Consider the following 13348-nt stretch of genomic DNA (forward strand, 5'->3'; position numbering starts at 1 on the left):
GTTCAGATTATACTGCAGTTTTATCTTTTGGGGATGGAGGAGCTTCCGTCAAACTATTCTGGTTCCTGATTTGGTGGTTACTAGCATAGCCCCAGAGCATGGTGTAAGAAGTGGATTGTAGTTTCTGTGTCAGTATTTAACAAAATGCTATGGTAAGCTTTCCTTACTTCGTTATTGGGATAACAAACTTTTTTTATATCTTCCTAGAACTTAAAAGATCAACTTTTTCTGAGGGGTTTAATAATTCTGAAACTTATTTCAAATTCAGCTTCATATTAGACAGGTTTATTTGTCACTTCAGAACTTGAATTGCATAGCTGCCAAGTAATACAGTGCATTGGTAGCTCTGTCTTTTGCCATTAGTTTCTACAGTTTTGTCTTTCACGAGGTGGATCCTAGCCAGGACCTTTGAGCACAGCTGAGCTAAGTAGGAGCACTTGTGATTTACTTACAGATCCTCTTGCTAATCATATGCCATCCATTTCCTCATTTCTGGCTGTAAATAGCACACTAGCCTTAAGGCTGAAATTTAGTCATCCTTCTTTTCTAGCTGTCATTACTTTATTGGCATGCTCAGCGCTGAACTTTCTTCATGTCAGGGTAGTTCTCTGAGGTAATAGTCATCAAGGCTGATGGTTCTGTGGAAATCCCCATACTGGAGGCTGAAGTTCTTGTTGGAGAATGTTGGCTTCTTTGTTTCAGCTGCTGGCCTAGTTCCTGTAGTGCGCTTCCTCTCTGTTCTTTGTGAGCAGATGAGTGTTCTCCAGATTGTGTTATTTCTCTGGTTTTGGGGGTCTTCCCCGTGACCTTTTTCAAAGGTTCTGCTTCAGAACACTGTCTTGAAATAAGAAACCTTGCAGCCTTCCAGTGCTCTCTGTTTTTTTGTCCCAGGTGAGGGAAAGTAACTCGGTTCAGGCTGGGAGGCATTAGTTCTGTCTGTCTCAGGAATGAGAAATGTAATGAATCTCTGGTTGCAGCTGCACCCTGGCTCTGGACAGCTGCCTCAATCCTGTCATTGAATGAGCGTGGCTGTAGGGGATAAAATGGAATAGTCTGCGTCCCGTGGGCTGAGCTGTGACACTGATGAGCTGATCTGCTTGTGTTGAACTTCCTCTGAAGCAGCAATTCCCGAATTTTGTACCAGTGTTTTTGTACAGTATTAAATATTAAAATTTCTGGACTTGTCACCTTTACGTGGGCATTAGCTGCTGGTGGTCAGCGTCGTCCTCAGTGCAGGATGGAGTGCTGGGAGATCTGCATACTTTGTGGGCCAGGTCACAAGTAGACTTTAAGGGAAGAAATTTTTTGCCATGCCAAGAAAAAATCAATACTTTTCTCTCATGTTTTTGAATGGAAAATGTCATGGTTTGCTTCACTGTGGAAACATAACGCCCCCGGTTCCTTTCACAGTGAAGGACCAGGCTTTGCTTGGCATGTTACTAGTCCCAGATCAGACTAAGAGTGATGCTGAATGCAGACTTGTCTGGCCACCTGTGTGTAACACTTTTTTGGAGGTTTTTTCCCAATATTCTTTCCTATAAATCATGAAAAATATTTTTTTCAGTTGTCTTTAGCAGCCAAAATCTTTGTCAGTAGGCTGCTTAGCTGCTACTGGAAAGTAGCAGGGCAGGAGGTTCTGCACGTTATTAAACTTTCTGCTGTAATGCTTCTCCTGTAGCTACATGTCCTGCTGAAACCAATGTCAGGAAGTAAACTTTTGAGTATTGTATACCTGCTTGTGTTGCATGTCAAATACAGGAATAAGTTTTCCTTCTGGCTGCTGCATCTGATCTGTTTCTGGTGTGTTCAGAATGTTATTAAGGGGGATTCATGTGGCAGACTGCTTCAGTGTGAACTGGAGATCAGCTGCCTGATCTCGGAATTGTTCTGATGGCTGAGAGTAAACAGCATGGGGCTTGGCAGGGATCTGTAAAGCTGTATTTTAGATGCCTTGTGCTCACAGTCTACAGTGAAAACATGCTGAAGGTAGTATTTGCTAGTGACAGAGTAACTCAGGTGCTCCTACAGTTCTTTTGTGCTTCATCCCGGGTAACCTGCTCTTACTGTCAAATTCTTCTGTGTGGTTGTAATAATCAAATAGGATTTGTTTCTAAAGATGTGTGTTAGATTCTGTGTCACTGGGCAGCGTTTAGCACTGAACAATAGCTCTATTTTGTCAGCCAGTATTTTCCTATTGCCCTGTATTTGGATACTAATGCGCGTAGAATATGTTTGGATATATCCATGATTTATTAACCTATTAATTTAGAGGACCTTGGGTTTTTATTCAGCTTTTTGACATTTCATGCTAACTCTCGTTTGTTGTTTTTGTTTGTTTGTTTGGTGCTTTTATACTGAAATGATTGTAGATATGTGGGCAAAGATTATTCTGGCGCTCAGGAACAAATGGAAGATAAAATGAAAGCATACTATAGTAAGAATTCCAGTGCATCACAGATTACTTGTCCAAGCGTTGGGCAACTTGTAGCTGTGCACACTGAAGAAGCCTGGCTCCGTGCTCAGATAGTTTCTGTGGAGGACAAAAGATTAAAGGCAAGTGATTCTTTGTTTTGACATTTATAGTAAGGCTTGAAACAATTGTTTCTCCCATGTGCAGTCAGTTTTCAAGCATTCTGTGTTACTTCATTCTTTCCTTTTCCAACCTGAAGTGCTTCTGTTTTCGATTAAATGAAAAACTAAGGACATTTTAAAAGTTTCTTTTAAGTTGTGTGATTGTCAAAATTAAATGGCCATCTGCAAGTTAAAATTGCCACCTTTGTTCATGCAGTTTGAGGTCGTGTGCTGAATCCTTCCAGCACTGCTCCTGTGGAGAGATTCTGTCGGAGATGATAGCTTTACAGAAACTTTGGGAAGCTTTTCTGGAAGACACTGAACGTCTAAATAAGGAAATGAACATGAGATTCATGGTGTTACACAGCAGTAACACAGTGAAAATTGATGTGCCTGTTCAGTGGATGCCCAGTACACAGTAGCTTAATACATTTTCCATAAACTCAATAACATATATTTAAAAGCATATTGTTTATTTCTTTTTCCACTGTCAGGTGTACTATGTTGACCATGGCTTCAGTGAGATTATTGAAAGCAACAGGACGTACAAACTTCACAAACAGTTCTGCTCACTTCCATTTCAAGTTGCAAAGTGTAAACTGGCAGGTAAGAGAAAACCAGTATGATTCTACAGACTTACGGATTGAAATGCCTGGGAGTTTTGATGCTAATATGTAGTTACTCAGAGTACTAGAACACATCCAAAATAGCTATAAAATAGTCTGTAAATAGCTATAAATAACAACCCAAGCAGATACAGGTAGGCACAGAAAGACAAGAAAGGTTCTATAAAGAAACCTTTTTGTCAGAAGACCCCAGTGTCTCTCTAATAAGCTTAGTTGTTTCTGCACTTATCTTGGATGTATTACCTTCAGGATCTGCAAGCCTAAAGAGAGCACCCACTGTTGTATGAAATAGTGTACAAGCTTAACTGCTCCTACCACAAATGCAAATTAACATGATGTGTGATCGCATTCACTTATTTTAAAGTGATCCTTCTCCACTCAGCACTGGCAGATTTCCTTGACCCTGCTGGAAGGTACTTAACTGCCTAAGACTAGTGGGCATTTCTAACTTTTTAAGAATGCTTTATTTTGTTTTCAATATATGAAATTGACAAGAATGACCCTTAGTGTATTTTTTTACTCGGATGCATTTCTTCATTTTGTCTACACATTTGCCTTGATTCTTTGATTGTCTCTGAAGAGGATCTTCTTTTCCCCCTTGAAGACAGCTTTCTGCCCTAAGAAGGGAGGCAGGCAGTAGAATGCAAGTAGAAGTCCAATAGGACATTCCAACTGCCTCCTGATTCTTAGAAGGATTCCTCTTTCAAACAGTCCTCATTATTATATTTCCCTTCAATAAAATGATTCAAAAAATTGTGCTCTGCCTTACAGGGCTGGAAGTATTTTGTGATGATCCTCTCCTAGTAAAGGCTGTAGAATTGCAGACATACTGCAAAATATTTGCTGTGGAAATACTGGAAAGGAGTGATATTCCTGTCTTTGTTCTGTATGACACTTCTGGAGAAGATGATATCAACATCAATGCAACTTGTCTGAAGGCTTTGTATGACAAGTCTTTTGAACTGAACCTGCAGGTACTGTCTGCCTGCTTCCTATTTAATTCATTGAAAATCACTGACCACAAAGATTTTTAAGGGGCAAAAAAAAACACAGCACTCACAAATTCACAAACTGTGTATGTTTTGTTTTTTTCTTTTTACTTATTAAAATCTTAGGTAGATACACTATATACGAATGTCAGAGTAACCAGTATTCTGTCAGATGGAAACCTGTATTGTCAGCTGCCATCTGAAGGCTTGTCTAAGCTTTCTGAAGTCTTGCAGAAGATAGAAGACTATTTACTTCACAAGGTAGGTGTGCAGTGGAGGAGATATGTCGCATCGTGTGGTCTTTTTCTGGTGTTATCAGTCCTTCTATAAAAGCTCAAGTATCTGAGGCATCTGTGTTTGTTTAAAAAAGCTAAAAATTCTGTGCCATTTTCTGGGTTGCAGATGTGAGAGTGTCTGTTGATGCTCTTGGAAATTCTCTCCCTGTGGCTTCGGTAACTACTACTAAATTTCTTCAAGTAGTTACAGCAGTAACAAAAGTGACCCATAATGAGAAGCTTCCTATAGAAACTGCTTTGGTTTGATTAGGGGAAAAAAAATTCTGTGGAGGATCTGCTGTACTTTTTTTCCTCAAGTTTTACCTACATGCTGGTGTTCAGGTGTGTAAACAGCTCACAGCACGCTTTGAAGTGACAGTGGAAGGATTGTCTGAAACAGAACCAAGGTCTGTGCTTTTCAGCTTGACTTTGGTCTCGTGTCTGTACACTTAGCTTTTAAATGTGGATCCTTTCAAACAGAACTGATGTATAGGAGGTGTCTTTGAAATAATGAAGTTGCTTTAAAGCAGACATATGACAGAGAAGTCTGATATCCTACCTGCCCTTAGCAGACATGCAGCAAACCTTGCTAGATCTGAGGGTTTATGCAAAGTGAAGAAATCTGAAGAGAATCTAATTTTTTGATATCTAGCTGAAATCATACAATGCAGATCCTTGAAAAGTCAGGCACGGTTAGAACCACTTCTTGTAAATCCACCTTTTCAAAATGTTTTTAGGGATGTTCCTGTTGTGGTGCACGCTCCATTTGGAAACACTTTAATATGTTTCAGTTACCAGGAGTCAGTTTAAAGCAAACTGAACAATGCAGGAAGCAGTATAGAGTGTACACTGACAGTTTTAGCAACATAAAGGCAGGCAACTAGTCAGATTTTCTAGACAGAGTGTACAGAGCCTTTCATTGCTGTAAAGGACAGAAGCCATTTTGACTCCACAACTTGTCTTGAGAACTTAATGACACTGAGATGTGTGTGATTGTCCAATGGGAGTTCTTTTCTTGCTTTTTATAATGTAGCATTTGACTTGATGTCTTACTTAGGGTCATCACAACAAGTATCAGCCCCATGAGGCTTTATTTGAGTAAATAGTAAATCTGTTTCATTAAACATCTTGGCATTTTATATATATATAAAGTTAGGAACTTCTTCATTTAGCTGTTACAGTTCCACAGCTTTTCAAAACATTAAGGTAATTGTTGCTGGTTTTCATGTTCTTTGCTTCCAAACACATTTTTGCTGGCAATTCATAGAATCATTATGGTTGGAAAAGACCACTAAGATCACCAAGTCCTGCCATCAGCCATTCCCACCATGCCTGCCAAGCCGTGTCCAATGAGTGCCACTTCTCCAGGGGTAGTAATTCTATCACTTCCCTGGGCTGTATACAGAATTAAAGCTTTACTGACGTGATAGGAAATACTTCTGAGGCTAGAAAAAAGCTTTACAATTTGAGATTAATTGGTTGCTTTCCATAACTGTTTGTTCTGTGAGTGGCTTTTGGAGCAGCTAGTTAAGTGCTAGTGATGGTTCTGTGCATTTTATCTTCTGGTTTTGAATTTGCAGGAGGCATCTGAGTTTAATGTGTCACAACCTTTCTGTGGGAAAATCTGCTTGTTTCATTGCAAAGGAAAATGGACACGAGTAGAGGTAAGAGGTATTCAAAGAAAGGCAGAAGTTTTCCTACACAGGAAAGACTTTTTGCTGTTCCCCTAAATCTGTCTTCTTACTTTCCTTGAATCTGCTCACAGTATTTCATCTTCCTATCTTATTTCAGATAACAATAATTCAAAGTAGACGGGCGCTTGGAGTTCGCTTCATGGATACTGGAACAGTTGCTTATGTAAAAGTATCAGACCTTAGAGAAATCCCATCACAGTTCCTGAGAGAAGTAATCAAAATCCCTCCCCAGGTATACAGATGTGTTAAAGCTAACCTGCCCTAGATTTCTTGACCGTGTCTTAGTGCTGCTTCTTACAGGCTTATGGAAGGAATTTTCTTTGTTACTAGTGTTCAGCACTGGAGTGTGTTTCATTGTGCATCTTCTCCCCGAAATAGGTCATGATGTAGTCCTGCGTACTGGCAGGATGCTCTGTTAGTTTGTGTGAGTTATGATACTGGTTTTGCATGTTTCTGTGTGTCACACCTGAGGTCTGCTCGCAAAGTAACACATCCTGTTTCATTACCTTGGCCCGTGTTGTCAGAGGTGAATGTCAGTGGTACAGCAGTTGAGGTTGAACCTCCTCACTGATATCCCAGTCCATGTTGTTGCCATGTAACAGATGGCAGCAAAGGGGCAGCCTGATAGAATGGTGCCTGGCGTGGAAGTGTGGACAGTGCAAAGATGGGAAACTGAATTCCTCCACGCAGGGGTAAAGGAGTGGAACCCATTAACATTCACCAGCACTTGGTGAATGTTTAAGGAGACCAAACAGTGAACATGAGCACAGAGATGCAATGGTGGTGTGTCACCTCTGCAGGCTGTTAGGAGTGCAGCGTGAGGGCTCTTGTCCATGACTGATGGTGACCATGTTGAAAAACAGTGTTTTGTAGCTGAGAGTTTACTCTGTAAAATGGTGATATTGTGCTCTTCGTGTCTGTTGCAGTTTCCAAGGAAATAAATAGGAGGCATTACTTTTGGAGCAACCTACGTGTTGCTGAATCTATGGGTATTAAGTAGTGCTCTGTAAATAGAAATGCATGAACTAGTTTCCCTGTTGTTGTGTACTTAATTCTCTTCTCAGGCTGTAAAATGCTGCTTAGCAGATCTGCCTCCTGACGCTGGCATGTGGACTCCTGAGGCTGTGCTGTGGCTGAGAGACAATGTAATGGATTATCCTGAATTCAGCATGCAGGTAAATTGTCGAAATGCCTGTGTGGCCTGAAATCCAGAGGGAGTAACTCTGAAACTTAAACGTTCATCAGAATTTCTGTTGTGATGTCTAATAGTTTCTGGCCAGCTCTTGGTTAGGTTTGCTGTGTGAAGTCCTGTTCCTGTCACAGTCAGAATAAGAATAGTTGGCTCGTTAGAAGTCTTCTTCCTCCCAAGAATGTAGCAGCTGATGGCTTTTCTAGTTTTCCCGTGCCAGTCCAGTGATATGCAGTTAGTGATCTTATCAGCTGATGATAAACAGTTTTTGTTTCATGGTAAGAAAATACATATGTGTTCTGTCAATCTTAAATCCTTTCTATGCCTCTTAAGAGAGGATAATGTTTTCTTATTGGCCCTGGAAAGCACCTTTGCTTTGTCTGTTTGTTTTTGTAATCCACTGTGATTTCATTATCATATTCTATTTTGTTTATGGGCTTGTGTTATACTTGAGATGGTATTTTTCCATTGGCAGCATTCAGTTAGCTAAGAGCATCCTTCTGAAGGAAATATTTTTCCTATCTAGAAACTAAACAGAGCTGATTTCCTCCTAAAAATCTGAGTCCATATATTGTTGCAACAGTTTGAGAACATGTTTTGTAGCTTCCCTGTCCATTTTTGCTTCCTTTAACACAAGACCTCACGATTGAAACGTAACTCACATAGTCTGGGATTGGTGAGTGTTGCAGCTGGCTCCTCTAAATATCCTCTTCAAAGATAGTTTGAGTGTGGTAATATTTTCTTGCTTGTTTCAATAGTGTAAAAGAGGTGTGTGCTTAAATTTTGGAAAGCTTTTGTTCCTGTCTCCCATGTGCTGCCTGTAAGTAGCAGTAACTGGCTCTGGTTGGTAGAGAAGGCTAGAAGAATTGTCAGAAGAATCTGTAAACAAATGTTACAGGCTTTCTCAAGTTCCAGTTTCAGTGGTTATTGTCAGTGATGGTAGCTGCTGTCGGTAATGTCTGTTGCTAAGTAGGACAATATTTTTATGCTAGTGCTTGAAAACTATACACAATCCAAATGTGGAAGCTTTTTCTGTCTTCATTTTGTTCTGTACTTAATTTACTGGGTTTCTTCTAGCAGAGGGACAGGAAGGGGTTTCTGAAGGACTGAGTGTTACTAGCATTACTTGGTTGTTTGGCTCTATGGGCAGTGGCTAATGTTTTCCAGAAAACTGCATTCGTGTGCATTTGTGTCAGACAGCAGTGAGATTGAACCTCTCGGGCAGAGCAAAACCCAACTCCAGTTTTGTCTGCTTTACATTAGCAGGATAACAGCTTTTAGCAGCTGTGGGTGGCTTAATATCCATAAATTTCATCGGTGCATTTGAGAGAACCCTGAAAATACTCCTGTGCATGTAGAAAGTGATGAACCGTTTCTTTTCTGTGTGAAGATGTTGTCTTCAGATGTGAATTCAGTGGTTGTGAATTGCAAGTTAAACTGTGCCTTCTTTTTAAAGGTGGTTAAGCAGGATGGTTCAAAGGGAATCGCACACATCTACTTGTTTGCTCCAGAGGATTTCCCAAACGTGGATCATAGCATCAATCGTCGGATTATAAACGCAGACTTGTGGAAGCATCAGAAAGATGTTTTCCTGAGCGTCACCCCCACGGGGGCCGGCTCCACCAAAGTGACAGGTGACACAGCTCTGCAGTTAAATCAGGGGAGGCTGGAGAGGAGGGATTCTCTGGAGCCTGCAGCGGAGCCCAGAGGTGCAGAGTCTGCCACTGAGATGCCACCGCCTCTGCCCTTGTCAGAGGTGGGAGGGTTCATGGATGTCTATGTGTCAGTAGCCTGCCACCCAGGTCACTTCATTGTCCAGCCTTGGAAAGAGATACACAATCTGGAGGTCCTGATGGAGGAAATGATCCTGTACTACAGCATGGCAGAGGAGAGACCGGTGAACATTGGAACAAACAAGTTATATGCAGCCAAAATTGAAAATCGGTAAGCGCTTCAATTAACAGCAAAGTCTGTGAAGGGAGGCTTTTATCTGTGCCTTAAATGTTGGTAAGTCAACATGCCTGGCTGTTTTGGAGTTAGTGGCAGGATTACGAATTCCTCTTTAACTCTTGGCCTGAATGCTGTTCCTTTGGGAAATGCCTCATGTCCTGCGTTGTTAATGAGGTGGCAGATGTCTGATGGTAGCTGAGAGATTAGGGCAGTAAATGAGATTGCTTCGTGCTTCCAGACAGTGTTTGGAAGGACTTTGTATTCAGGTAATACCAGATCTGGGAAGCTTGAGATGTGTTAACATCCTGTGGTTACCTGTTAGTTTTCGGCACCTTGACAGCGTGTCAGTACAAACTGTGTTTATTCTTTTCCTCTTTTATAGGTGGTACAGAGTGATAGTGAAAGGGATTCTTAGAAAAGGCTTTCTGTCAGTGTATGTGCTGGACTATGGTAAACATGAGGTTATCAGCATAGATAAAATACAGCCACTCCTGGATAAGTTCAGGAAGCTTCCTTTCCAGGCTATAAAAGCTCAGCTTGCAGGTATGTATTCAGCATCTTTTCTTTTCTTGGGGGGGGGGATGAGCTGGGGGATGGAAGTGTGGTTATGTCTCACATCAGTAGGGGTACCAGGTATGTAGAACTGTAAAAGGAATAAAGCTGAATGCTAGAGGCATTATTTTTTGTTAAAGTAAGCATATGCATACTTGCAAAAACCTGCTCAAACAAGCTTGTCTTTACCATCAACTTGGCATTAACAAAAGCCTCTGTTTTTCTTCTTTACATAAGTAAAGAAGATGGTTCAATTTTACTACTCATTTAATTCAGTGCTCTTAATTAGCATGCATAAAATCAAGCATTGTTTAAACCTTCACAGCAGCTACTTTTCAGTGTCACAAATGGTTGTCATTTGATATTTATGGTGGCTCTTAGGCAGAGTACACAGGGAAATAAAGGCCAAGTGCTGTGGGGGTCTTTAAACACCACAGGTCATGAAGCGTGAAAGTTATGCTGTATCTGTTGGGGAAAAACTCATGTTCAGTTTATTCTGGTCTACAAAAGTGAGGGAATAGATGCAGAGTTTCTGGATAAGATTTCTTCCACATCTTGGCCATATTTACTGTTTCCCAGTGCATATCTGGAAGCAGAAGTTGCCTGAAATTGATGTTCATCCATCAAACTTACAGTAATGCAATTGATAAAGTTGGGCATAGAGAAAGTACAAATAAAATAAAAATTAAAACTTGGTCACTCTCTTCCTTATTTCTCCAATTTTATGTCATTTTTGCATTCAGACATCTCTCTTGTTACTTGATGATTTCCATGTTTGCTCACCACGATTTAAACAAAGCTTGGATTACAGAATCTGCTTGCTGAAAATCATAGAATCTCAGAATGTTTTGGGTTGGAAGGGAAGTTCGAGATCAAGATGACCTATTTGAAGCCCCCTGCTATGGGCTGGAACACCTCCCACTACACCAGGTTGCTCCAAGAACCTGGCAGGGTTGCTCACAGGGTTGCAAACTGACAGGGCAGCACGAAGTTCGTGCTCTGCTGCTGCCTTCTGTGGATCTGCAGTGCGACCTTGCTTTGAACTAGCCAAGAGGTTGGACATGTTCCCACTAGGCTGGGGTTGTAGGAGGTCAGTGTGGCAGTGAAGCTAACTTCTAGCTGTGTCTTTGTGCTGGGGTTGTACAGGTTGCTGCCAAGAGAGCCTCTAAGTCATGGGATGTTCTTGCCTCACAGCATCCCAGGCAGCTAGCTGAGCTGCCCTATTCTTTTCTTTTTTTCCATTTTTACTGTACTTGTAAGGCGTTCATGTGCTTGTGATGTTCTGTCCTGTTAGCTGCTGATAAAGCAAAAGCAGTGCGTTGTCACTTTGCTGTTCTGTTTCTCATAGCCATAACTTGCTGCTTGGGAATTCATGCAGAGAGTTTGCAGCCCGTTGTGTCTGTGCAGCAGCAGTGATGTGAGGAGGCTGAATTCCTGCTCTGCAGGAGTCGCCTCTTGGTGAATCACAACTATATGCAAAAACCTGCGTGGATTACAGTTCCCCTAAGCAGAGCAGCCTTTGTGAGATGCAGATTCCCTCCTTAAAAAAAAAAAAATATATATATATATATATAGCAGGAGTTGTGAGGCATTTAGCTTGCATTTCCCTTCAGTTCTGTCTGCAGGACTAGTTTGGGATTTGAAGGTTTGTTAGAAGATGCTGCTGCTTTAAGATGGAGAAAGTCTAAGTGAAGGCTGTTGCTTGAGCAGACTCAGTCAGAATACCAATTAGTGCTTTCTTTTGTTAGGATCTTTAGTTTCCTTTTTGTCTAGGTAACAAGCCGTGATCATCTGTGGCAGCTGCTGTTCTTGGAATGCTCAGCGAGTTACTGCGTTTGCCTTTCACTTCTGCAAAGCTGTCCACAGCTTTCGGCTCTGAGGAGAGAAAATGTTAGTCTCTAATAATTGCGTGGGAGATGAGTAAGCTTGTGCTTTAGATTGAAGCTGCCTTCACGACTTGCATATCAATTTCCTCAAGTCTTTAAGCCCCGCCATCTCTTCATAAACTTCATCGCTCACACTGGCATAGCCTACAAATGAGGTCCTGTCTTGCTTTGTTCTAGGAGTGAAAAGCCAGCAGTGGTCGGAAGAGGCATCGATAATATTTCGGAATCGCGTGGAGAAGAAGCCCTTGGTGGCACAGGTACAGGCAATTAATGAGAGCACTAATTCCTGGGACCGGAGAATAGTCACTTACTTAGTGGACACGTCTCTGCCAGACACTGACATATGGATTCATGACTTTGTGTCTCAGAGTCTTGCAGAACTTTCAGGAGCAGAATAATTGCCACTTCTGAAATGTAGCAGCTCGGTTGCTGTAGCAATAAAACAAGTAACGGATTTCAAAGAGGAATTTAACTGTTCTTGCATTGCCTTGAAGAGAATAAGGGGATAAACTTCAAAAACATGTGTTCTGTGAAAAAGATTTGCTTAACAAGTTTGCTTTCTGTTGACTTCAGTTGACTTTATGAAGTTTTGCACTTTGTTTGCTACTGCAATACTAGAATGTTTGGGTGGAAATAATAAAAAGTTATTTATCAATAAAACAGTGCTGAACTGATCTTGAGATTTTGTTCCTTCATTTTGGTGGGCTTCTCATCTCATAGCTGTTAAAACATAATTCTTGACATTACTGGGTACTCCCTCTTTTTTTAGTAGAATTTTTATCGCGTGGGAAACAAGGAAGCAACCTTCTGTATTTCTGAATCTTGTGATTCAAAGCCTAAGACAGGCTTTATGGGTGAGATTTCCCCCTTCCTTAACTTCTCAGGTGATGAATAGTTGAAAATGCCAGTCTAGGGGCAAGGAAGTTTCACAGGAAGTCATGGACTGCCCAACTGGAGTACTTGTTTGTTAGGAGTTTTCTGAATCCTGCTCCATTTCCTTCAGTTCAGTGCATTTCTTCTCCTCCTTTTTGATGGTTCACTTTTAATGGGAAGTGATTCTGAGAGGTTTTGAGCAGCTGCTGCTCCCAGGAAACTGGAGCAAGGAATGTCCTGCCAGCACACAGATCAGTGCTTACTAATCCTCTGAACACAGTGTGTGTGTGTGTGTGTGTGTGTGTGTGTGTGTATGTATGTATATATATATATATGTCTACTTTTAAACTTGAATGGCCTTGTCTGTACCACCCCCAAGTACTTCCATCACTGTGTTTCACAGCCCGTTGCCTAGATGCTGCCAGCATGCTGCCTGTGTGGGTAAGGGAGAATGGGCAGAAAGGGAACTGTGGCTCAGAAATGTGCAGTGCTGCATTTGTAGAAAAGGAAAGAGCCTGGGAGATGTTCAGGAGAATGAAGATGCTTTTTGAGCTGCTTTTCTTGTCCCCACTCTCAGTTGTGGCTGGTGGCTGCTCTGGAATCTAAACAGCCTTCAGAAGGGAGGATGGTACTCATTTAGCCTCATTGCTTTTGCACAGATGAGTTCTGCAGCTCTGCCTGCCAGGTTGAACCACGATCGTCTTGGCACCCAAAAACCAGGCTTGAAGGGTTCTGATAACAAT

The 13348-nt window shown here is 41.4% G+C and overlaps 1 protein-coding gene across 2 annotated transcripts in view; it reads left to right on the forward strand.

The window, feature by feature from the left end:
- TDRD7 (tudor domain containing 7) overlaps positions 1-12406 on the forward strand; it is a 38007-nt gene extending 25601 nt beyond the window's left edge. For both annotated transcript variants that reach the window (XM_048931550.1, XM_048931549.1), the window contains exons 8-17: positions 2370-2553; positions 3066-3177; positions 3969-4171; positions 4313-4447; positions 6042-6125; positions 6253-6387; positions 7220-7330; positions 8801-9288; positions 9677-9837; positions 11910-12406. In XM_048931550.1, coding sequence (XP_048787507.1) covers positions 2370-2553; positions 3066-3177; positions 3969-4171; positions 4313-4447; positions 6042-6125; positions 6253-6387; positions 7220-7330; positions 8801-9288; positions 9677-9837; positions 11910-12130 — 1834 coding nt within the window. In that variant the 3' untranslated portion in view covers positions 12131-12406. The remainder of the gene's footprint in view (positions 1-2369; positions 2554-3065; positions 3178-3968; positions 4172-4312; positions 4448-6041; positions 6126-6252; positions 6388-7219; positions 7331-8800; positions 9289-9676; positions 9838-11909) is intronic.
- Positions 12407-13348: the final 942 nt, after the last annotated feature.

Source organism: Lagopus muta, chromosome Z (genome assembly GCF_023343835.1).
Source record: "Lagopus muta isolate bLagMut1 chromosome Z, bLagMut1 primary, whole genome shotgun sequence".
Classification (NCBI taxonomy): Eukaryota; Metazoa; Chordata; class Aves; order Galliformes; family Phasianidae; genus Lagopus; species Lagopus muta.